At 40.5% G+C, this 26936-nt stretch overlaps 1 protein-coding gene across 1 annotated transcript in view; it reads right to left on the bottom strand.

The window, feature by feature from the left end:
- The window catches only part of map3k3 (mitogen-activated protein kinase kinase kinase 3), a 37748-nt gene extending 14109 nt beyond the window's left edge, over positions 1-23639 (bottom strand). Inside the window, exons 1-7 of the mRNA XM_053514372.1 lie at positions 22823-23639; positions 7199-7297; positions 4843-4973; positions 4719-4759; positions 4322-4421; positions 4090-4203; positions 3889-4009 (exon numbers count right to left, since the gene is read on the bottom strand). Coding sequence (XP_053370347.1) covers positions 3889-4009; positions 4090-4203; positions 4322-4421; positions 4719-4759; positions 4843-4973; positions 7199-7202 — 511 coding nt within the window. The 5' untranslated portion in view covers positions 7203-7297; positions 22823-23639. The remainder of the gene's footprint in view (positions 1-3888; positions 4010-4089; positions 4204-4321; positions 4422-4718; positions 4760-4842; positions 4974-7198; positions 7298-22822) is intronic.
- Positions 23640-26936: the final 3297 nt, after the last annotated feature.

The following is a 26936-nucleotide window of genomic DNA, read 5'->3' as shown; positions in this document are numbered from 1 at the left end:
GAGAGAGAGAGAGAGAGAGAGAGAGAGAGAGAGAGAGAGAGACGTGACGCAATATCCGAGAGTAATGCAAGGCAGCGCTCGAGCATCTTCCTGTTCCACTAATTCCTCGTTAGTCTTTGCTCTTTGTGGTGAGCTGCCTGCGTACGTGAGCTCTGCTGTAAACATGAGCCGCTACCCTGTACACGTGATGCTGCACTTCCACACCAAAGTGTTTTTATTAGATCGAAACCATTCTAACAATTCTTATTAAAAAAAAAAAAAACTATAAATACACAATAATGCAATCCTAGATATGCTAGCATGCCTTTGTTACAGGTCAACATACCGTAGACGGATTACGTGAAGCAAGACTTGATTCACACTGTCAAATTCTCAGGGTGTTCTAGTCAAACCTCTCAAAATAGATCTAGATTTACCTTCTAGCACCATACATTTTTTTCACATACTGTAAGTTTCCATCCATCCATCCATCCATCCATCCATCCATCCATCCATCTAGGAACCTCTGTAGTACAACTAGAGTCCATTGAGGCCAATGGTGACCACTGTATTTATTCCCATGTTGTACAACCATAGTAGGAACTCCAGTACATTCACTTGCTAATTCACACACTACGGGCAATTTGGAAACCCCGATTAGCCTAATCTTTATGTCTTTGGACTGTGGGAGGAAACCGGAGAACCCAGAGGAAACCCACTAAGCATGCAGAGACAATGCAAGCTCCATGCACACAAACCCAGGATGGGAATCAAACCAAGGACCTAAAGGTGCAAGGCGACAAAGTTTAAGCCTTTAATAATAGAGGTGTAAACTTAAGTTGTTTCATAAATCCATGGCTTATGTAATACTCACGTCTACTTTCTTTAATCACTTTCACTAAGTCTGAGTCGCCTAATCAAACAATATATATTCTGCATTTTAGAGCAAAGGTGTAATGAAGACAAAGTCGTATCAATGCCTACACTTACTTACATGGCAGAAATGAACTAATGTATGAAATGGATATTTACGTGAGAAGTAATAGCACTTATACCGTACAGTTGGCTCTTGGGATCTGGTTGGTATTTGTTACAAGAGATCCTGAGGACACCAATCACCACAAATGCTCGAGTCCATTATATAAAATGGTTGAAGTATTTTCACATACTGTACTGTAACTTGCATACTTTAAATCATCTCTATCTCTATATTATGTATAATACATAATAAAGTGGAACCTTAGATTACGAGCATAATTTGTTCCGAAGTGGGCTTGAATTCCAAAACACTTGTAAACTAAATGTAATTTTTCCATAAGAAATAATTGAAACTCAAATTATTTGTTACATAGCCCAAAAAAATAAATACATAAAAATAATTAATACAGAATATAAAGTAAAAATAAAACAAATCAACATGCGCTTTAAGTTAAAATAAATAATGACAGATATGTGTTTCCGTTTAAGTGCGCAGTCGCTGTGTGTGTGTTTAGGTCTGTCGTTATGTGTGCGCGCGCAAAATTTGACACAACGTGCCGGTTCACAAACACACACACACACACACACAGCGCCTAACTGCTGCTCACACATAACGCGCGCGCACACATAACGATAGGCTGAAGGAGAAAATGTGTGCACAGATGTTGATTATAGCAGTAAGAGACGCCACTCGGACCCAGCAGGGGAGACGATTACCCACTTCTGCAGAAAAAACGCTGGCTCAGTTGTGATCACGTGACTTTTGGCGGCAAAACAATAAGTGCATGCGTGATACATGATACTCGTAGACCAAGATTTGCTGTTTTTTCAAGTAAAAATTTATAAAAAATTGTAAACCGCGTTACTTATAATCCAAGGTTTCACTGTACATTGTAAATGCTAGCATGGTGAATCATAGCTAGACTACTGATTCGATTAAACCCTCAACTAAAAGTATCTAATGAACACTAAAATGTTGTGCTGATTGTATAAATGTCACGTCTCGTACAGAGCAATAATCTTTTCCCCCAGTAGAGTAGGTGGTGGTATTGCACCAACTGCTCAAAACTCAGCAATACTCTTGTAAAATCAGAGTATTTGCAGAACATGCAAGCGTTTGCTATTTTTTTTACTACAGCTGTGGTATGTTTTTAAGGAATTTGTTCATTTTAGATCATTTAACCTCTGTATGTTTACCTAAGCAAGTTAAATCGATTCTGAATCAAAAATTGCATCATTAATTAAATTGCACAGCATTAGTCAATGCTATGTAATTACTTGGTAGATGGATTATTTAGGGAATAATTACAAGAAAAAAAGGTCTAACAATTTAAATTTCTAATCTTTGCCTTTGGGTATTTAATTGCTTTTTAGGATTTTTTTTCTCACTGAAATTAAGAGCTCTGCTGTGTTAAGGAGAAGCGTGTTTCAGCAGCAGCTCATTAACATACACCCTTAAATGGCGTATTTGGATGAGGAGTGGAATAAAGAAACAAAGAGAATAAAAAAATGTGTATTATCTAAGGGTTATTTCAGCAGGGGCAAACACACACACACACACACACACACACACACCTTAGCGGAGCTCTTATACCTGGGTTACCTTTTTAAAGAAACACTAACATACTGTATGGGGGACCTTTAATTGAAAACAACATTTAAGTTGTTCAATTTTTAAAATAAAAACTTAAAATTAAATACACATTTTCACATTTGTTCAATGGAAGAGAGCTCCAGTATGAGCTCTAGCTCAGTATTTGGCCTGTTTTTGTTTTTTTTTTCTTATCGAACTGGTTTGTAATAGTGCCTAGGTGGGATTATGCCAGTCTGATCTGGCAACCCAGTCTAAATGGAAAAGAGAATATTTGCTCACTCGAATACCATTTGTTCTCCTGCCAAACCTTGTAATGAAACCTAAAACTGTATTTGAGCTTAAACTGCGTTTGCATGTTTCAACTATGGTCCGATACATCACTAAATCCTACGCGCATCACGCAATCATCTAAACAGATTCAGTTTAGTTTAGCTTTTTGCTTCTTTCTGGAATTTTTGATCCATTGCTGCTTGAATACACAGATCAGGATGCTTATAAAATACAAATAAATTATAGGTTCTCATCACTTGTTTTTTTGTTTGAACCTTATTTTGACTCACAGTCTATGAAAAACACATTATTATTTATTATAAGAAAGCAACATATTACATGACAAACTAAGTGTTCAAATGAAAACAGTAAAAAAAAATGTACTGTATGTGGACTCCTGGGTTTTGCATGAAAATAGAGAACAGCAAGTGTGACAAAGTTATCAGAATAACTCTGGCGTATTCTCCAGCACGCTCAGTAAAACCTACCAGCATGTTTTACCTATAAAACTGCACACATCTGTATCTAACACTACTGATTATTGTCAAGCAGAGTTTTCACACCAAATATTGACTGTGTTTATTCAATTAAACTTTAGTGCCTTTATAAAAGCTTCTTTGATATAGAATTTTTTAATATAGGCATCGTTACATATGTTTGTTTTTTTGTATGTTCCCAAGTTGTTTGCACAGTCCCGTAAGTAAAACAGCTGGTAGGTTTTACTGAGTGTGCTGGAAAATATATGTCTCTATATACTTTTATATGTAACTTTCTGTACGTTTTATGTAATTTTATGTAACTTAAGTAAGTTTTTATATGTAAGCCTACTGTAATATATCCTTCTGTAATGTCATTTATGTATGAATTTTTTAAGCAGTAAAAATAACGCAGAGATGATAAACTTCAATATCAAAACTGGTGCTAAGGATAATAAAGTGCCTAAGACTTTTAAACAGTACTGTATATAAAGCACATGCACGCTTAACATTTGTTATCAATTGTAATTTAAACATGCCACGATGTGTTTGTGTGTGTGTGTGTGTGTGTGTGTGTGCGTGCGTGCTCACTGGTGGATGGGTGACGTCCCCTGGGCTCAGAGGACTGATACGCCGTGCTCACGTCCCCCATGGACTGCGAGGCTTTGATTCGAACCTGCTTGCCCCCTGAGTGATAGGTCAGGGACGAGACCTGTAGAAAACACAATGCTCAGTTTTACGCGCTCTGTTAACACGCTCTACGCTCCGCCTTCGCGTTCGTGTGTAACTCACGTTGCTGTGTTCTTCTGTTAGCAGCAGGATCTTTATGCTCTTCATGTTAGAGCTGCGATCCAGCAGGTCGATAGCCTTGTCTAAGTCATCCTGGCCGTGCAGTGGAATGGACATCTACATGAGCAAAAAACAAACAAACAAACAAACAAACAAACAGAAAAACGATGCGTTTATCTAAATCTTTAAACTCTGTCTTTAAACTCAGAGTGAGTGTGTGAGACTGGATCGGTACCTCGTTGTTCATATAGTGCAGGCCGAGCTGCTGGCCGAAGACAGTCTTGACCTTTTGCTGGACTTCCTCAAACTGCACTGGCCGAATGAACATCAGTATCCTGCTCTCACACACACACACACACATGCACACACGCACTTGCTCAGGAGCTGCCGCAGAATTGCACACCTAGCATAGCTGTGGTTTCTCCTGGCACCTATAAACAAACCACAGTCTTTTCCTTTTCCGCTCAAATTCCAGTCTGAGAGCTGAGCTAGGGAATGTCTGAGTGTGTGTGTGTGTGTGTGTGTATACTTCCAGGGGTCATCAGTACTCCTCTGTATATTTGTGTGTGCATGAATAATAAAATACACCCCTTACTCATGTCCTAGTTCTTGGTTCTTTTACTCACGCTTACCTTCTCTCCCCGTTGAACTCGAACTTGATCCTGACGTCGTCCTGAAGAAAACAAACAAGAGAGCCGTGTGAGTACACACACAGCTCTTTCTGAGTGTGTGTGTGTTTGTGTGTGTAGATGTTACCTGTCTGTTAGCCGTGCTGGCAGTGTTTGCAGGCTTGGCTTTGGCCATGTCGAAGGCTGGCACGGGCTGCCGCCTGGTCATCTGCAGCGCCACCAGGTCCTTCATGATGGAGTGGAGAGCCTGCCTTTCATCTACACAGAGAGAGAGTTTTTACATGCAGGAGAGCTGTTGTTATAATGACTAATGTCCCGGTTAGCTACTTTGACTTCGGGCAGGAGTCAAAGGAGCCGTTTGTGTGTTTGTGTCTTCTCGTATTTCTTATGTTTTCTGTTATGCAAAAATTTTACCAGAATCATCTCAGGGCATTTCAGCTGGAGCATTTGTCTTGTTTTGTTGTCTTCTTGTATTTGTTGTCTTGTTGTAATTTTCCCACCTAATTTAGTCTAATTCCCACCCGTTACTGGTGCGTTCCCCCATCAAGGCTACTATTACCAGTCAAGGAGGGCCGAAGACTCTCACGTGTTTCCTCCAAACCAGCCGCATTTCAAACTACTCGCTTACACACCTTTGGGAACGGCGTAACACACTCTGAGGACAGTGCTCTCCGCTCCCCTCTGAGAGAGCTCAGCCAATCAGCTCTCTCCAGGCGACCGACTGCAAATCAATCAGCAATACAGCATCACCCGGGAATCAATCTAGAGATCTTCGGATGATAGAGCGAGTGCTTTACCACTGCGCCACTCATGATTTGTCTTGTTAAAGAACATGTAAAATATGGGACCTTTAACCGTAATAAAAGTTTAAGAACACTTTGAACTGAAATCACACTTCAAAGGATTTCAGAATACAAGGACTCTCTTTTAACCAAAAGCATGATCAGTGGTAGGTTTCTCGCCTACCATGCGGAAGCCCCAGGTTCGATTCCCAAACGCAAATTTCTGGATGCAGTGCTGGTCCCAACTCCGGGTAAATCTAGACTCGATCGCAAACTTTAAACATCATCCACTGGATGCGGTGGCGATCCCAAGCAGGGATAAAATGCTAGGGTTGCTCCAGGAACCCTGTAAAAGTTGTGCCAACCTATTGTGCGGATCATTTGGTCCACTGTGGCAACCCCTCGACGGGAGCAGACGAAAGGCTAACAACATAATGTACATTTTATCCACTTAATGTTACATTTCTTGTTGTGGAACCAATTAGTTTTTCACGCGATCTTGCTTATTCCGTTTATAAGACAACGTTGTGCCTCCTCTGTTCTGAAGATGTTGGACAACGTACTGAACGTTATGAAGTACCTAATCTACTTAGTAAGCAATTCATGTCCAACGGACGTCAAAGTTGCACGTCCCATGACCAGATATGGCGAGATCAGAGTGTTAGATCAGAGGCTGTCCACAGGACGACGGGTCAGAAATTCCCAGAGGCATCTAGATCATTTGTTGGACTAACAAATGCCACTGAGTTACAGAATTAAGAGTTTTGCTGGATCCTGAACAGAGACAGACGGGGCTGAACCACCCTTTTAGCTCCTCTGTGCGTTTGGTCGTCGTTTGGGGAGAAAATTCAGACAGATGTCTAAATTCAAGGCAGGACGAATGGATCAAGCGGCACCATATATATCCGTGATCTGCAGCTGCGCTATTGTCAGATCTGCTGTTACAGAAAATGATCTTCGCCAGGATTCTGGTCGAAATTATCCGGAGCGATTCATCTCAAGCCGAGAGGCGCTCTTGAACCTTTCCGCTCCCTTTTCATATTCTTGGACAACCTTCTGACAAGGTTATTGCTTGTCCTTGTCACAATTAAGTTTAATTAAGTATAAACAATTAGAATCTTTCCCTTTTCATTTGTAAGTTGGGGTCTTGTAAGCAAGCATACAGACAAACACACACACACACAGTCATAAGTCATGTCAATATAACAGACTCTTTAGGGCAGGACAGGGATGTTTGATCCGTGTTTTTCGAGATCTCGGTTCTCGTGTTTGAAGTGTGAGACTGAGCTGTCTTGGCTTTACTCGCTCGGAGAAGGAAAATAGTCTCAGTGTGTAGCTTGGACCGACTTCACACACCTCCACAGAGAGAGAGAGAGAGAGAGAGAGAGAGAGATCCGGAGGAGCCTCCTCTACCATGTGCAAACCTGCGGCTTGGACCAGCGCACACTTTGCAGGAAACATGACAAGTCTGTATATGTGTGTGTGTGTGTGTTGTGTGTGTGTGAGATCTCAGCACTGTCTATGTTTTAAGGCTTCGTTAAGTCTAGTAAAGGTGAACTGCACTGGAAAACTGCATATTTTTTCGCAGAAACTCCAGAAGGTCACGTAACTGTCGCCGTTACGTCATCCAGTACCCTATGGCTGAACATTAACTCGGCCTTACCTTAGGTTCGTTAAACAAGTACAGTAATGATCACTTACTCATTTTTGCGATGTATACGTATGTGTGTGTCCTCTTCTGTGTTCAGATACGGAGTCTTCACTCACACACTCAGTCTTTTGACACCATCCATTAACAACCTGGGAATAAAAACACACAGCTTTTAGGATCGTGATCTGCGTCATAACTTCGTTTCGGATCCAAACAAACATATTACATTAAATCATTTGAACTTACAAACTCATCATTAGTTGCACAACGACTCAGAGAGATAGTGGTTTTGGATAGATCTGAGGTTTTGCTCGTGTTTAAGCATGACCTAAACAACATCAGGACGTCTGAGTGTCATCACTAGAGAACTGGCTGGGGTACAAGGGAAATATTTACAGCATGAGTACAAATAAATATAAGCTGTGTTTAAATTGGGAATCCGTCTAGCCGCCGCGCGAGTCCGGCTGATGCGCCATATGGACTGTTTAAGGGAAAAGGGAAACACTTTCACGTCTGTCAAGATTTCTGTCTGGTATGAAAAAAAGTTGTTCCTTCATGTTGCGATTCATTCATGTTTTGCTGATTTATTTAAAATACATTTTAAATAAAATATGTTTGCACTTGAGGTGGAAAAAATGTGCTGTTCCTCCGTGATGCTCTAATGCTCTATTCACACCCTGACAGGCAGCACGGCATCCTATACGACAGGAGCAAATTATTTGCTTAAATTTGTTTATATAAAACTTATAATATAAAAAAATATAAGAATTATAACAAAACCTGAAAAACGTTTCATATTAAATCTGGATATTTACAAAATCGTGAAACAAATCGAATCGGCATCGTGTAGGGACGGGAGACGCCTCTAATCTGATACTAGTCTCCTAGTCCGAGCCGTTCGTTCTTTTAAATCTACTGCACTGCATGGCGTCTATGGGAGTCACGTGACAAAAGAACGAATGACTCGGACTAGGAGACTCATTAGAAGAACCGTTCAATTCTGTTTTCTGGTTTAGAGTTCTCGTCACATGGACATCTGTCCCTGATGCTGAAGACGGCCTGCATATGGACAAACTTAAGATACAGTACATCTGACTGCAGAGGACGGTTTCACTTAAAAACCATGAAGATGACTTGGCAACAAATTTGATACAGACTTGAACAGTTTTGCTGTGATGCATTACGGTTGCAGTTAAACAGTTACCAGATTCAACATAATCAAAATAGAGTTCATGTAAAAATTGTAATGAGTTGCAGAACGGCAGGTTTTGACAGTTATAGAAGCAAAAAAATGATTTATGGCCACAATATCTAGTATCACCAGAAGGAGTACAGGTTCCCTTTTGAGCCAGGTTCCTCGTAAGGTTTCGTTCTCATGACTTCTCAGGGAGTTTTTCCTTGCCTCGGGCTTGCTCATTAGGGATAACTTTTATAGATTTAAAATTTATATCCAGAATTTTTATTTTCTGTATCGCTGCTTTATGACAACTGATCTAAACAAGTCAAATGCCTAATTCCGGTCCAGTCTGCCATTTTTGCTTGAAGCAACCCCCATTTTAAGTTTATAATGGTAACATGCACGCATTTTAACAAGACGAATGCACATGACCTTTAATTGGAGACCATAATAAATTTTTCTTTTTATTCTCACCACTGGCTTGTAACTTTACAGCAGGGTGAAATTCCTGTCTTTACACCACCCAGGTTTGTTAGGAAGCTGAAGGTTAGAGTATAGGGTCAGTCAAGATACAGCACCTGGAATGGAAACGGCTAAGGGCCATGCTCAAGGGAGCCAGCTTGGAGTTAGGGATGGAAGGGGGCTTGAACCCTAAACATTCAGATTTGTATAGTCTTAGCCATTATTTAAACCATTGGTCTTAGCGAAAGTTGGTTTTGATTCATCATCCTTGGGTGTGCTGTTTCCTTGATTGATTAATACAGTACAATAGTACAATACAATATGCCCTTTTTTACGTTAAGCTTTCACAATGTGACAATCTGCACTACTCCTAATTTGCGCTAAAACAGCAACAACACTAAAGGGCTAAAAGACCACAGCAGTAAAGTGCAGCTGTTTTCAAAAATTAAAAACAGGTCACTGCCTGGAAGGTACTTCATCATTATTGCAATCGTGATCAAAAGGCTCGACTCAGACAATCCTGTAGCCATGCGCCCTGATTTTCAGATATCCAACGTAACAAACCTCTATTAAGCCAAACCGCGGGCCGACTCTTGGCCCGAGTCTCGTCCATTGTGAGACTTATGAGTCAGCATGGCGAGTTTTCCAGAAGGATCGCCTGCCAACCCACCTCGGCCCGTACCAGTCGCACACATCTGTTGTAGTGGGTTGTGAAATAGTTATGAAACCCCTGGCGAAAGTCTTAAGGCCAGAACACATGCAGAACATAGAAACGGGAAGAAAAAAGCAGGACAACATTTTGCGTGCATGTGTTCAGTTTTCCACGTCTGTGCCCGAGCATAGCGGTGTCGTGAGAAAAGCGTGCGTGCGTGTCAGGGTTATATACGCATCTGGAGTGGAAACGAAAAAAAGAAAAGAAAAAAATAGTTGAAACGTGAGCTTTCGCTGGCACGGAGGAAGTGTGGTACGGTTCATCCACCCAGAGAAAAATATGTGGGAAATGTTTGCCATTTAGAGAAGCTGTCTAGTTTCAGAACCTCTGCAGCTGTAAAGCATAAAGGAGTAGAAAGGAGTAAGAAGGAGTAGAAAAGTATACAGTAGATCCAAACAGTGTCGCGCTGATCCGGAATGACACCGGATTACCGCTGCAGGACCAGAATCCCACAGGAGCATTGGTGAGCTCAGGCACTGATCCCAAGGTTTCAGTTCCAGTTCAAAAATTTTATCTAAGCTGTTCAGGACACAGCAAACAGGAGTTTCGCGTAGAAGTTCTGCAATTATCACTACCTGTATGATTTATCTCTCTGGATCTATCTAAACACTGACATGGAAATTAAGTTCCTCGATTATCGCCATGAAAAACTCTTCTGAATCTTCTGGTGACACACACGGTATATATGTATATATATGTCATCACGGTTAGGAGTCAGCTTCACTGGCATAAAAACAACGTATAAGATGAAACTATTATTGTGAAACACAACGTTTTAATTTTGTGTTATAAATCAGCGATAAGACCCTCCCTAAAAGCCCAAACTTACTAGGCTGTGCTTAGTTCCAAAGAAAAATTTCACTAAAGTCTATTAGCATCCTGTTATACAAGCAGGAAAAAGAGCCAATAGAGCAAAAATCGGTGGCAATTTCTTAGCTTAGCAGTCTGACGGGTTTTGTTCGCAAACGAACCGTTTTATTTAATGTAATCTTTTGTACCACTTTGCAAAAAATGGGGAAACGAGACAGACTCAGATTCACTAAGAAAGGTAAGTTCAGTTAAGCTGTTTGAAAACACTTTGGTTTCAAGGAGCATCACGCGACACGGTAATCGATTGCAGGCTCTCTTGATAATGCAAACACCTTCCCATCCAGCTCTCAAGCTCTCAGAGGCATGAAGAAATAACAGATGACGTTACATTTAGCGAAACACTTCAGATAAGTGCTACGTGATTCTTGAAGGAGGATCTACTGCTAACTTCTTGGTGCCAGATCCCACAGCGCACCTTCAGAGGACTTGTGGAGTCCATGCCTTGACGTGTCGACAAGTTATGGCTAATCGGGGGTGTTTATACTTTCAGCAGAAGATAGGGACTGGGAGGTCGCTGTTGAATTGGTGAACAGGTTGCACACTGACATCCAGGGTACCAGTTTTTTGGGTTGTTGTTTTTTTAACTGCACCACCCAATTAGACTCATATTAGAGATGGAAAATATTAAGGAAAAGAGCATCTTCTTCCCTGAAACATACAAGCACCAAAAAGCAGCAGATCTCCGGACTTTCCCTCGACAGTGACGACATGAGACCTTGACCAAAGTGTGTTTTGTCTCTGTGGGCAGATCTACAAACACACAAGTATCTCATTATCACTGCTCTGTTCTTTTCTGAAACACTCGTTACATTACTTCCTCAGACTTCTTCCTTTGATTCCTGTGTCTTTTTTTTTTTTTTTTTTCTTCTTAGCTGCATATTTTCTCCTCTCTGGTCCGACCGCAGACCACAAACACAAGCAGCACGTCTGATTTGTTCCTGCCGTTACCGTCTGAGAGAAACCATTCGGGCCTTTCATCCAGTTCTGGCTCGTGTTGGAATTCATCTTAAGAATGCTGGACAAGCAAAAAAAGGCATTCGTGTCACATGTAGTCACTTGGCAGGGGCTTTACAAAGCGGAGAGGAATGGAGAGGTCAGAGTTAAGGACCGGAATGTTGGAGAGTTGTCGTCTCAAAGACACTATGAAGGTCCATGGCTTGGTCATGTATTGTGCTTGATCAGAACTTTGAGACTTGGATGGTGGTGACTGATCAATAATCATGTTTTTCTGTTTTTTTTTTTCTTTTTCAAATGCAGTGTGGTCATCGGTTGCAACAGGGCTGCAGAAACGCACAGTGTATTTCCCTAATTGTTGAAAGAGTGACAACTTGCGAGAGTAGAGTACTCTTTAAATGGATTTTTTTTTATTGGTTTGCTTGGTTTAACATTTTAAGCTCATCTTTTAAATTATCTTTAATAACCAGTTATACCGATCCCAACTGTTTCCCATTTTTTATCACTTTTATCAAGATAATGTGTTACACGTTTTAGAAAGATAAAAAAAAGAATATTTCAGGCCCCTGAAAAACAAACAAAACCCCAGAACCTTCTGAATGCTACACGACATCGGTGTTAAAATCATCTCTCTGTAGGCACAGCGGTCAGCCATGTTTCTTAGTCTGGGGATCACCAGGGAGCATCCGATACGATATTATCACGATACCTAGGTGCCGATTCTGTTCGTATTTGGATAAAACGTGGTATCGGTGCTAAAAGGTCGTGAAAAAATAACTTTTTAAAATAAGATCACATAACATCACTTTTCATCCGATTCATGCTTTGTTTTGTGTAAATATACATACACATTTATATTTTTATCAGATAAAAAGAAACACATTTGCTAAACACAATTTCATGGCATTTTATGTCCGTAGTGTCCGTAACTTTTTTAATTGTCATTCATGACGCTGGCCAATTTAGATTTCACATAAACAGACATTAAGATTAAGATTATTTATGATAAACAGACATTAAGATTCTTAAAGGTCACATGCTTCTAGAAGCCTACACCAACTTTCGTACCAATACTTATTAAGAAATATTAATAATTTGCATTTTAAATAATAATTGTTTGAAGCGAGACAGTATAACTGTAGCTGTAGTTTTTTTTAAGTAGTTTTTAAAAGTGCCACTACAAACTGTTTAGATTTTTTATTTTAAATCAAATTTAAATAATTTAAAAAGACTTAATGCTATTATTTTCTATTTCTTCTTACGATATTTTTTTTTTCTCTTTTATGTAAAGCACTTTGAATTATCATTGTGTATGAAATGTGCTATACAAATAAACTTGCCTTGCTGAAAATGGCCATTTTTGGGGTTCATATAAAATTATCTCTTCAAAGCTGAGCTTAAATTTTTATGGAAGCAAGAGATGACTTCCATGTTGCATAAAGTTCAGAAGCAGCTTCTTTGGCCACACATTTTCTGTATTGTATGTATAACATCAAGAAAATAATAATTAAGTCAGCACCAATACTGCGTTTTGTCCGAAAGCGATTCTATAAATATCACGATTTTATAAATATGCCTTTATGATATAATTTTTTCTTAGATTTTGTTACAAGTCTGAACAAACTTCCCACACAAGATGCCGCACTGCCTGCCAATGTGTGAATAGTTTAGAGAGCACCACCTGTAGGACTATATAAGAACTGCAACATTTTACCACTCAAACCTCAGCTCACCCCACAAACAAAGTGTGCAAAATTTTCAAAAATCAATTCTGAAGTCAGTAATGCAGCACACAGAAGATTCACAATTCATAACTGAATCTATTTCTCTTTCCCCCTTATTTCCAGTTGATGGTGGGTTGTCACTATGAGTAAGCTCAGCTTTGGAGCGATGATTTTATAATATAAAAACAGTTTTCACTTTTACTAAATCCCAAATGAAATTCGAATCGAAATTGAATTTGCTCAACTGTACGCTAACGTAGGCTATGATGTCCAGTAGGTTAGCTGTACACTATAACAGTTTTGACCTGAAGATACGACGGCTTGTCAGGATTTGACCCAGCTGTAAACCACAAACTACCTCAGATCCTTGTAACTGATTAAGGATAAAAAATAATAATTCACGTTGTACATAGAGCAGTTGATTCGCTCTCTCCGAAATAGAAAACAAATTAACGGCTTTTACCTTTTCTTCGGCTCCACTCTACACTCCGTTTGTTCTTTACCCTCTCAATCCTGACCGATTTTACTCTGCACCTCTTTCACCTTATAGTCATACTTGTGGCTGAGGTGTGATTACTATTGATATATCAGACCCTGAGCTGGCATATGACATATGAGTGCAAATTTTCCTGGGGTATCCCCTGAATCGAAATTATTTACGTTGCTACGGGAACACTTTGCGTTAATCATACGTCTGAGTTTTTTTTTTTTTTGTTTGTCGTTTAAGTTTATCTTGACTCTTATTAATCCTTGATTCTTCAGTTTTTTTACTTAAAACTGTCATGTTACATTTATATTTACATTTAACAGGTTTTTCTACATTTAAAATACTAAATTCATTAAGTGTATGAAAGTTGTAAAGGTTTCGATTACAACGTTCTTGTCCGCTACACACAAAGCCACATCGTTAGTGCATATAGTCCTCTTGCTCTGGCTAGTTTATCTCCCGCGGTTCGATCTAAACACAGATTAAATCTCCACTTTTGCCATTTTACTCCAAGCACAGAGTGTAAATATGAGTCACAGTGACCCAGCTTTTTTCTGTGGCACTCTGTCGTCATGCATCCAATTATCTGATTAAATACAATGATTTGACTATCGAAATTAGAATTGTTAGAATTGATGTACACATTACACACAAAAAGAAAAAGTTAAATAAAAGTCAATAACAGAATTTATTTGTTGTTTGTTTCAAGTGCCAGCAAAACAGCAAAACGGAGGGGGAAAACAGCGCTGACAGGACAAGTTACCCAGAAGTAAACAGATGTGTTGTTCTGTAAAGAGATAAACGTCACACTCTGTTGTGAAAGCAGTACATGTGTGCTCAGTTCCCTTCTGATTGGGACTGTCTTTATCTCATCTCATCTCACTCTGCACGACAATGCAGCCTAGTCAGGCAGTTATTTACAAATTACACAGCCAGGGAGTAAGAATTGTTTTTAATTCGTTTAGAAAAATTATCCGTCTTGGGGACTGCCCTAAACTCATTTTGTCTCTCCAGTTTATGTCACAAACACTGAATATAAGAGCTGAGAGAGATTGCCATTGTTACTCCAATCACACATCACCACCGATCACAACCACCGATCACTCATCACCACTGATCACTCATCACCACTGATCACAACCACTGATCACTCATTACCACTGATCACAAACACTGATTACTCATCACCACTGATTACAACCACTGATTACTCATCACCACTGATTACAACCACTGATCACCACTGATCACAACCACTGATCACTCATCACCACTGATCACAACCACTGATCACTCATTACCACTGATCACAAACACTGATTACTCATCACCACTGATTACAACCACTGATCACCACTGATCACAACCACTGATTACTCATCACCACTGATCACAACCACTGATCACAACCACTGATCACTCATCACCACTGATCACTCATCACCACTGATCCTAACAACTGATCACTCATCACCACTGATCCTAACCACTGATCACTCATCACCACTGATCACAACCACTGACCACTCATCACCACTGATCCTAACCACTGATCGCTCATCACCACTGATTCTAACCACCGATCACTCATCACCACTGATCACAACCACCGACCACTCATCACCACTGATCCTAACCACCGATCACTCATCACCACTGATCACAACCACTGATCACGCATCACCACTAATCCTAACCACTGATCACGCATCACCACTGATCCTAACCACTGATCACTCATCACCACTGATCACAACCACTGATCACGCATCACCACTAATCCTAACCACTGATCACGCATCACCACTAATCCTAACCACCGATCATGCATCACCACTGACCACAACCACTGATCACGCATCACCACTAATCCTAACCACTGATCACGCATCACCACTGATCCTAACCACTGATCACGCATCACCACTGATTACAACCACCGATCACTCATCACTACTAATCACAACCACCGATTACTCATCACCACTGATCCTAACCACTGATCACTCATCACCACTGATCACGCATCACCACTAATCCTAGCGACTGATCACTCATCACCACTGATCACAACCACCGATCACTCATAACCACTGATCACAACCACCGATCACTCATCACCACTGATCCTAACCACTGATCACTCATCACCACTGACCACAACCACTGATCACGCATCACCACTGATCACGCATTACCACTGACCACAACCACTGATCACACATCATCACTAATCCTAACCACTGATCACTCATAACCACTGATCACAACGACTGATCACTCATCACCACTGATCCTAACCACTGATCACTGATCACCACTGATCTCGACCACCATACAAACTTCAACACTGATCGTTAGTGCATATAGTCCTCTTGCTCTCTCTAGTTTATCTCCCGCGGTTCGATCTAAACACAGATTAAATCTCCACTTTTGCCATTTTACTCCAAGCACAGAGTGTAAATATGAGTCACAGTGACCCAGCTTTTTTCTGTGGCACTCTGTCGTCATGCGTCCAATTATCTGATTAAATACAATGATTTGACTATCGAAATTAGAATTGTTAGAATTGATGTACACATCACACACAAAAAGAAAAAGTTAAATAAAAGTCAATAACAGAATTTATTTGTTGTTTGTTTCAAGTGCCAGCAAAACAGCAAAACGGAGGGGGAAAACAGCGCTGACAGGACAAGTTACCCAGAAGTAAACAGATGTGTTGTTCTGTAAAGAGATAAACGTCACACTCTGTTGTGAAAGCAGTACATGTGTGCTCAGTTCCCTTCTGATTGGGACTGTCTTTATCTCATCTCATCTCACTCTGCACGACAATGCAGCCTAGTCAGGCAGTTATTTACAAATTACACAGCCAGGGAGTAAGAATTGTTTTTAATTCGTTTAGAAAAATTATCCGTCTTGGGGACTGCCCTAAACTCATTTTGTCTCTCCAGTTTATGTCACAAACACTGAATATAAGAGCTGAGAGAGATTGCCATTGTTACTCCAATCACACATCACCACCGATCACAACCACCGATCACTCATCACCACTGATCACAACCACTGATCACTCATCACCACTGATCACAACCACTGATCACTCATTACCACTGATCACAAACACTGATTACTCATCACCACTGATTACAACCACTGATTACTCATCACCACTGATTACAACCACTGATCACCAATGATCACAACCACTGATCACTCATCACCACTGATCACAACCACTGATCACTCATTACCACTGATCACAAACACTGATTACTCATCACCACTGATTACAACCACCGATCACTCATCACCACTGATCCTAACCACCGAACACTCATCACCACTGATCACAACCACTGATCACTCATCACCACTGATCACAACCACTGATTACTCATTACCACTGATCACAACCACTGATCACAACCACTGATCACTCATCACCACTGATCCTAACCACCGATCACTCATCACCACTGATCACAACCACTGATCACTCATCACCACTGATCACAACCACCGATCACTCATCACCACTGATCCTAACCACCCATCACTCATCACCACTGATCACAACCACCGATCACTCATCACCACTGATCACAACCACCGATCACTTATCACCACTGATCCTAACCACTGATCACTCATCACCACTGATCCTAACCACCGATCACTCATTACCACTGATCCTAACCACTGATCACTCATCACCACTGATCCTAACCACTGATCACGCATCACCACTAATCCTAACCACCGATCATGCATCACCACTGACCACAACCACTGATCACGCATCACCACTAACCCTAACGACTGATCACGCATCACCACTGATCCTAACCACTGATCACGCATCACCACTGATCACAACCACCGATCACTCATCACCACTAATCACAACCACCGATTACTCATCACCACTGATCCTAACCACTAATCACTCATCACCACTGATCACGCATCACCACTAATCCTAACGACTGATCACTCATCACCACTGCTCCTAACCACTGATCACTCATAACCACTGATCACAACCACCGATCACTCATCACCACTGATCCTAACCACTGATCACTCATCACCACTGACCACAACCACTGATCACGCATCACCACTGATCACGCATTACCACTGACCACAACCACTGATCACACATCACCACTAATCCTAACCACTGATCACTCATAACCACTGATCACAACGACTGATCACTCATCACCACTGATCCTAACCACTGATCACTGATCACCACTGATCTTGACCACCATACAAACTTCAACACTGATTCCTACCACCGATCTCTAATCACCACCAATCTCAACCAACGTCCCTGATCACCACTGATCCCAACAACCAATCTCTGACCCCTAGTGATCCCAGCCACCAATTATTCATCAACACTGATCCCAATCACCAACCCCTTATCATACTGATCCAACCACCTATCTCTGATCCCTACTGATCCCAGCACCAATTTCTGATCACCATTGATCACAACCACCAATCAATTTTTGTCACTGATTTCAACAGCCAATCACTTACCACCACTAATCTCAACCACCAATCACTCACCACCACTGATTCCAACCACCAATCTCTGACCCCACTGATCCCAACAACCAATTACTCATCAATGCTGATCCGACCACCGATCGTTGATCACCACTGATCCCAACCACCAATCACTTACCACCCCTAACCCCAACTACTAATCACTTATCACCACTCATCCCAACCACCAATCACTGACCATCATTGTTCCAACTCAGGGCTCCAGACTGTGACTGAAATGGTCGCCAGTGTGCCAAAATTTTTATTTAGAGACTAGTTTTATTTAAACAGTTGCCAAAGGCGACCATCCCTCCCAAAAACATCCAAAATGCACGAAGAGTCTTTAATCTTGTTATAGACTCTCTGCTCTTTGGGTGAGTAATTTTGCTTGTCTAGACGATACACACTACAGAGTTCACACATCAGAAAAAAACATGAAATGTTAACAGGACGGTCTAGCACAGAGGTTTTTTTTGTTGTTGTTGTTGTTGTTGAATAAGCCATGTTGGGATCGCCAGGTGGTATACTTATGCGCTACACTCACAAATAGCTCATATTTCATAAAATGACCCACCGTCATAAGCGCACAAGCCGGTTTGAAAATGAACTGCGGCAGTCCAGAATTAATGCGGCTGTAATCATGTGATCTGTTTTTTCGTGGTCTGTTTATTTTTTAGCTTTTTACTTAAAAGCTTTGGCTTTCAGGCTGTCTCAGGAATTCAGTCTGGAACTGAATGAACCGTCGTTTTTAATTCATACAAGCAACATCGGTAAGCAAGTGGTGACTTCAAACTCTCACTGAGCCGAGTTAAGAGAAGAGTAAACACGTCTAAACCCGCGACCCCTTCAAAGAGTTTTTTTTCCTTTTTTTCCTCCATAATTCGGTCATGCTCCGTGTTCTGCTAAATAGTTTAACTGTCTAAATATAGGAACATCACTTGGTTTCATTAGAAGATGTGGTTTGTTCTTTTTTTTCTTTCTTTTTTTTCTTGCTTCCTGAGAGCTCCCTGTTTGTACCCTGAGTGCACACCTGGTCCGGTTTGTTTTGGCTGCAAATAAAAGAAAAATCAGCCTTTTTAACAATCTCTGAAGGCCAAAGACTCATCTGGCATTCGGAAAATGCGCCACAGTTTACTCCTATTTTTCCGTTTTTTTTTTTTGTTTGTTTTTTTTTTAATAGTGCTGCGTCCAACTTACACTTACAATTTAGCTTAGCTGGCTAGTTTGTTGCTAACTGTGATGAGTGAAATTCATTTTTATTTAATAGCACTAATATTTATGGTTTGATTTGCCTCAAACAGCTGTAGCAGGTTTTGTACATTGTGTTGTGGGTTGTTTAAATGCTAAACCCACAGTCCAAGCCAGTAGGTGGCTTTAATTGCATTGATATGGGGAAAAAAAACATTAATGAATCGTGATTCTTTTGTGACTCCCAATGTTTTTATTATTTTTGATTTATACATGTTTGCATTTGAGGTGGTAAAATGTTGTAGTTCCTTTATAATCCTGTAGGTGGTGCGTTCTAATTGTAAATTAATTGAATTTTACTAATTAAAGAATTGTAACAAATCTGAAAAAAAGTCATTTGGTGTTTTCTGTAAAAGCTGTCAAATCTTTTCAAGGAATTTTTCAAACGTTTCATGTTTGTAAGGTACGAAAGGTGCGAAGCAATTCTGAATCAAAAAAGTTACCAATTGATTTACTTGCACAGCTCTATTAAACACTAGGATTTGAAATATGTTACTTTTCTAACAGCATCGATTCATTACTGTCTATAATTAGATTTTAAGTGCTGTGTATTCGTGACGCTTAACATAATTAGCTTAAAAATGGCAGCTCACCTTTAAAGACAACTGCATTGTTCATGTGAAAAAAGTTATTCAGATGGGTTTATCAACTGGCGCTTAAGAAACGTTACACAAATATTTATATATTGTACAATAGCTTAAAACAGACAGCAAATCAAAGGAGGAGTCTAAAGGAGGATTCTACTTCATTATGCGTTTTGTCAAATTCAGCCAACATCATCTCACAGTCCGCTAGCTGTTAGTCTCAATGCATAGACATAATAATGAAAGAGGAACAGGAAAGAGTGTTTTTGTTTGGTTGTTGAGTTCAAATATCAGCAATCGTTCTCCAGTATCTCTAGCATCTTTCCCACCAGGTGCTAGTTCATGTCTGGTGCTAATGCAGGTTCAGTAGCAAACTGACCATATATTTCCATGCTCTTTAAGTTGTGATCATGTCATTACATCACATCACTGTATGCATCTGTGTATGTCTCTACTTTCCCAGCAATGTTAGCCGCAATGCTAGCACTGGCAGCAAGCACAATAACAACAATAGTGAACTACAATGTGGCTTTGCTAGCAGTTCTTCTGGCTTTATCGTTACTTGGAAGCATTTAAGCTGCCCATTGATTATTAAGTCCGTTTTTTAAAGATTGCGGCCACAAATGTTTAGTTGGTTGCGGTAATCCCACCCTCAGATCCAGACGTAAGCGGTTCTTTGTTCTAGCCCAGCAAAGTGTCGGTGCCGCCAGGGAACCGGATTTCTTGTCTCCAAACTAGCTACTGAAACTGCCTTGGTGGGAAAGGGGTATCTGATTCTTCCTTCAAGTACTGCAAATCATTCTTATATGTAAGTATTATTTTAGTACTTTAAAGAAGGAGTCAGAGATACTGGAGGAAGATTGCTGATATTGGAGAATGGTGTCAAAACACAGCGCATCACTGTTTTGACAACCAAAGGGGAGACCTACTCAATATTAGGTGGGTGGTCATGACTCATCTTTGGATATTCTCTGGAGACACCAACGAACACTGATACAGTATGTCCTATCAAGCTTTATGTAAAGCAGTTATGTCCGTAAAAACATTTTATGAAAAACCTTACACACTAATACAGGATAGGGTTAAACAACCATCAGAACCAATAACATTTACAGATCACTATAAACACAATTCTGACTGTATACCATGTGTGATGCTGTGCAGACTGTTAATGTGTGAAAAGTGTATAGCAGGCTTCTGTGGGATTACAGACGAATGGCTATGTTTCATTACTCCAAACACAAACACAAACACAAAAAGAAATAAATTGTGTGCTTTAGATAATTTTTTATAATCAGATTTATGATATATAATCTATATGGGGTTTTCTCTGGGTTCTCTGGTTTTGTCCCACAGTTGGGCTAATTGGCGTTTCCAAAGTTGCCCATCGTGTGTGTTGCTGGACGGGGGACCAATAGGAATAAATACAATGGTCACCATTGGCCTTCACTGTCTCTAGTTGGATTACAGGGGTTCCTAGATGGATGAAGATGGAGTTTGCTTTATATGTTGTGGAAATCGATGTCAAGAATGTATGTCACTTTATACTGCAAAACAAGTTTATCTCGGGTATAAATAAAGTAGTGTGGCAATACATGATTATATACATGATTATACCACGATGGCGATAGATACATGCAGTAGTTGGAGAGATTATATCTCCACTCTGGCATGGGAACGTCTCGGGATTCCCCAGTCAGAGTTTGTTTAAGTGGCTGGCGAAAGGAAAGTTTGGGCTTTCCTGCTGGAACTGCCTAACCCGGTTTTGGAAAAGAAATATGGATGGATGGTGATACATACTGTATTTCAGAACTCCAGCTAAATGCTGTATTTCACACTTTTTTCCTACACATACGTCAGAACAGGGTTTTCGTGACACACAAGTAAGGACCGTAAGAACAAATTCATAACAACAAATATTACTTTGTTATGAAAGCAAAAAAAGAAGCTCTGTTAATATGAATTATTAACACGAATGGTAAAAACACCACATTTCCCTGTGTATATATGTTCCCTCAGAGATATCATATAATATACTAATATCGAGTGCATATAAGCGGTAAAAGTTGATGGGAAAAGAGTTTTTTAAAAATAGTTAAAATGTTAAAGATAAAAAAAAAACCTGATCAGCTTTAATTTAATTAGTGACAACATTATTTCAAGTTGAAGCCCATGTACATGAACAAAGACGGACCCCTTAATTTTAAAACTGTAATTTTACAAATTTTTGTTTGGTGTTACAACATTATATGATTCCCCAGGATCGGTGCCTAAATATTTTGAAAGACGTACAAAATATACCTAATTCCTGGCAAGTTTTGTAATTAACTGTCATTTTATCTTATTACCATTACAATGGGAAAGACAGGATAGAGAAAATCTATGTTTACAGAGAGTGAATCACAGAAGACAAGTCGAAAAAGTAGATTTAAGTTTTTTCTTGTCGTGCTAAAATTTACTTCAGTGTTGTTATTTCAGCTAACGTAAAAATGTAATCTAATCCCAGTTAAAATATTCAGTTTAGTTTTTTTCTAAATAATATCTACTGGTGCAGATGTTTGTTTACATTGAGACAGCAGCGCATTAGTAGCTTATTTTAAATTAGATGATCAAATCTGACACATAACTGTTCATAACATCACTTTTACTCAACATTTTGATTTGACTTATGGTGCAGATTAAACTTCAGGCAGAGATCTGGATACTGCAGAAGATTCATTAAAGTCTGCCCAGACAACTTTGTGTGATGCTGTGACATAATCTAGCTGGACAGAGAAACAGTCAGATTTTTTGGTTTCAGGTTTGGTTTTAGGTCAAACCTAGAATTATTATTAAAAGTGCGAGTTCTGAGCAACATACAGACACAACCTTTCATTTATTTATATAGATTTCTCACCTGAAACTCGCGCGTGCTGAACACGTGACCTCCCCTCACGCATGCGCAGACCAAAAGTATTTGCGTAAGGAGTCTTTAATGAGAAGAAACGCTACAGTTATTTCAGTGTTACTGACAGGGGACAGTCCAGCCTCTCCGCTAACCGGGGAAAAGAAAAGCTGACGCTGCCATTGTTTAAGAGCTCCCAGGTGTCAGGAAAGTCGGTAAATCTCGTTTGTCATATCGTGACGCGACAGTGATGGAATTTCTCTGACGTTTGCAGAAAAACAACGAGAAGCCTCCGGCGTCTTTTCATGGTGGCTCCGTGTCAGTAAACCACTCTCACTGCAATAAAAAAATATGTATATATGTAAAAAATATATATATATATATTTCACTTTTATTTCCGTGTGTAGTCCAAAAGGTGCAAGAGTAAGCGAGTCGCCTTTATAAAATCCATTTAAAAGCGTAAAAGATGAGGAGGAAAGGCGATTTCCGTGGCTCGTTTTTTGCTTTTTTTCTGCTAACTTGGCAGATTTTTCAGTGCTTTGAAACGGACGCTTGGGTTTCACTTTTCATGCCAAAACGAGGCGCTCCAGATTAACTTGTTTAAAAAAGGTTGAAATATGGATTAATACACAACTTTATTAGGCGACAATAAAAAAATGACGACTCTCGTGAGGAATGACTGTTAATTCCGTTATTATTTAAACTTTTAAACAAGCGCCGCGCGCGACGTTTCCAAGCGCGAGACCCAAGCTCGGGACCTGCAGCGCGCGCTTCACTTCAAAGCGAACAAATCCACAAAATGTTTATGAGCATTGTTGATTTTTATTTTTTTTTTCTTTAAAAGAAAAATCACGCTAGCATGGTTGCAAACAACGAAATGCAAAGAAGAAAACGAAGAAAACAGCAATTCGGCGGCCACCGGAACCCGTGCGCTCGCTTCCTTTTAACGCGAAGAAAAGTTTTTGAATCCCCGAAAAAAAAGTGGGTCGTCCTCAGCAGAGTCTGACGGTCCGTGCAGGCCAGCAGGAACGCGTACGGGTGATAAACTTCACATCCGTGTCGTCTAAACGTGACATCTGGATCCAGCGGTGCGAGAGAAACAACCCCTCTGGGTAGAAATCAGGGGCTCTCTTTTCTTGTTCTCGCTCTCTCTCACTCTGAGGCTGTGTTCCCATCCGCGTGCTGTACACTACCTCGTCGGGTTGCCAGATAGGACATTTCAACACATCTCAGTTTCCAACGTTAGAGCGCTTCGCGTTCACCTCGGTGACGTCATGTCTTTATGAACTGTCTGTCGCTTGATTTTTGTACGCGTCTCAGTAAACGATATCCTTGACGTTTAAAGGTGTGACAACCAATCGTCGACCGATCATATCATTTCCTTCTTGGAGCACCGTGATCCCAGTACCTCAGCATTCGAACGCCCCTCACCTCACAAATTTTCGACCCAATAACAGAACATTTTCACTTAATTTGCTTTGTCGTTCGAGCGAACAAGTCACGAATGCCAAGTTGTATGTCCAGGAGATGTTGAAAACTCTTGCTCCAATTTTGATGCCCGTGATTCTATCTCTTCAAGATCTATTAAAGAGATAGCATCACGGGTCCCAAAAACATTAGCAATGATGGTAGCAAGAAGATTTATTCCCCTTTTTCCGAATTTTCTCCCCTAATTTAGTCGTGTCCAATGTCCAACATTAAGCTTCTACTGCCAATCAGTTGGGAGGGCCGCAGACCAACCCACGTGTTTCCTCAGACCACCCACGTCACCGACCATCTTTTCGAACTGCTCGCTCACGCAATGTTGGGGGCGACGTAACACACTCGGTGGGACAGCGCTATCCGCTCCCTCCACCTGCGCGAGCTTACAGACGCCCCTGATTGGCTTGTAGAGCTGTCATTAATGTGGGACTGAGTACCTCTCATCCATCCCCCCTGAGAGAGCTCGGGCAATCAGCTCTCTCTAGGCCTCCGGCTGTGAGAGGTAACAGCATCACCCGGGGATCGAACCAGCAATCTTCGGATGATAGGGCGAGCGTTTTACCACTGCGCCAAAAGGAATAATAAATTAAGGTTAAATGAGGTTTAATGACTATTAAATTTTTTAACTTATTGTTTTGATTGTTTTTATATGCAAAAATATCTATAATTACAATGATGAAAACTGTTTTTTGGGTGGCTGGAATGGATTATCTGCATTTACATTACTTCCTTCAGGAAAATGCGTTTCGCAATAGGAAATTTCGCCTTAAGAACTCGTCTCAGGAACGGAATAAATTTGTATGCCGAGGTACCACCGTAGGTTGGTTACATTATCGCCACCAATCCTTTAGACCAGCCTTCCTTAAAAACGTCTAATGCACGCTTCCCTGATCTTGTCTTGTCCTCTTGTCCAGTACGTCCACACACACTCTTTCTTCTTAAAACGTTTCCCCCCTCAGTACCACTCAGCATTTAGCTGGAGTTCTGTAAGTTGCATCACCGCCACCAGAGATTTCTCTCTCTCTCTCTCTCTCTCTCTCTTTAAATCCAGTCCAATCTAACTCAAAAACAACATATAATGCTTCCTTCTCTAAACACTAACGACTCCCCCTTACTGAAAGACTATTAACCTTGTCTTCTACTCTCCCTAGTTCTTGGAGCTCTGCCAACCTGCAGCCTCTTTTGCATATATTTCCTGCATGCAAGCAATACATGTTCAACAGTCTCACTTTTAGGGCATTGTGTCTGTTGCTTGACTTTGTTTACGAGCAAGTTGTTTCCGTACACATTAACGTATATATCCTTAAAGTAGGCTACAAATCTGTATGGAGTTTACTTCCCGGTGTAGAACTAGCAACTCATGGTATTGTACGGAAAAGTTTCCGTACAATTCAATTAATATTAACACCATTGATATTGCTTTACAAATGATGTCATATCATGTAACAGACAAAGCAAACAAAATATTATTCTTGAAAGCCAACTAATGCTATATTTTAACAGGAAATTTGCACGACCTGGCAACCATTCTAACAGGCCTTTAAGTATTCTGTACAGCAAAAAGGAAAACCTTTATTAGCATGATGCTCTTAGATGTCCATACAATGTCCTTTTTCCTGTATTATCATTATAAGTAGTAGTATAGTTAATGTGACTTTTTCCACCTCATGGATTTTATTTTGTCCCTGGTCCTGTTTTTTCACAAAGTATTCTTCTCCACCTTTTTTTCCATGTTCTCCATCATGCCCTTGCTACTGTATGTTCCTTCCACTGCTTCCTTATAGCCAAAAATGCCCCCTCCTCCCCCTGCCGATAAACGCTATGTCTTGGATGCCTGACAGTCAAATCCGTCACATCCTGAGTAAAGTGTAATGCTGTAGCTTTACAATTTCCTTCACTGGAACTGTGTGTATTTGAAGGCAGTAACCATAAACCCCAGCATCCTGACCGTAACCCCACTGAACGTCTTTGGGATGAACTGAACCCGGGGCCTCGTAGAGATCCCAACATCAGCCTCTGAGCTCAGTAATGCTCTTGTAGCTGAATGGTCACAGACAACATCTTTAAAGCCACCACCACCAAAATTAGTGGGAAGACTTTGCAGAATACTAGAGGTTATTACACTGTAAGAGCAAAGTGATGGTCAGATGTTCCACAGACCCTTGGCCATGTAGTGTATCTGAAGGCAGTAACCGTAAACCCCAGCATTTATCTCAGCTGAACTCAAGCCACCATCCCTCAAAATACAAGGGATCAAGACTCTTCTTTGTCCAGGCACTCGGGTGGTGGAATAGAATTTCTCTTTCTGTCTGAGCAGAATTACTAGTCATCTTTAAGCAAGCCTGATGACCTGTACTTTTTTTGTTTTCAGCCTTGTTTTTAAGCTTGTATTATATGCTGTACAAGTTATGTTTGTTAGCGAGCCTGTGACATAGCTAGTCAAAATGAGCATTAAGACACCAGCCAGAGCCAGATGTAGAGCTGATCAGTAGCTCACAAAAGTCACAACAGCAGTCTTCAGCCTTCTCTTACTGGGCGTGCATTACTTATGGCCAAAGAACTGCTAACATTTCTTACAACAGCTTTAATCCTAAGGGGTTAGACAGATGGGAACATTACCGTGTTCTTATTTACAACAAAGTCA

Source organism: Clarias gariepinus, chromosome 16 (assembly GCF_024256425.1).
Source record: "Clarias gariepinus isolate MV-2021 ecotype Netherlands chromosome 16, CGAR_prim_01v2, whole genome shotgun sequence".
Lineage (NCBI taxonomy): Eukaryota > Metazoa > Chordata > Actinopteri > Siluriformes > Clariidae > Clarias > Clarias gariepinus.
The sequence above is the reverse complement of the archived record's forward strand: the minus strand, read 5'-3'. Positions and strand labels throughout refer to the sequence as shown.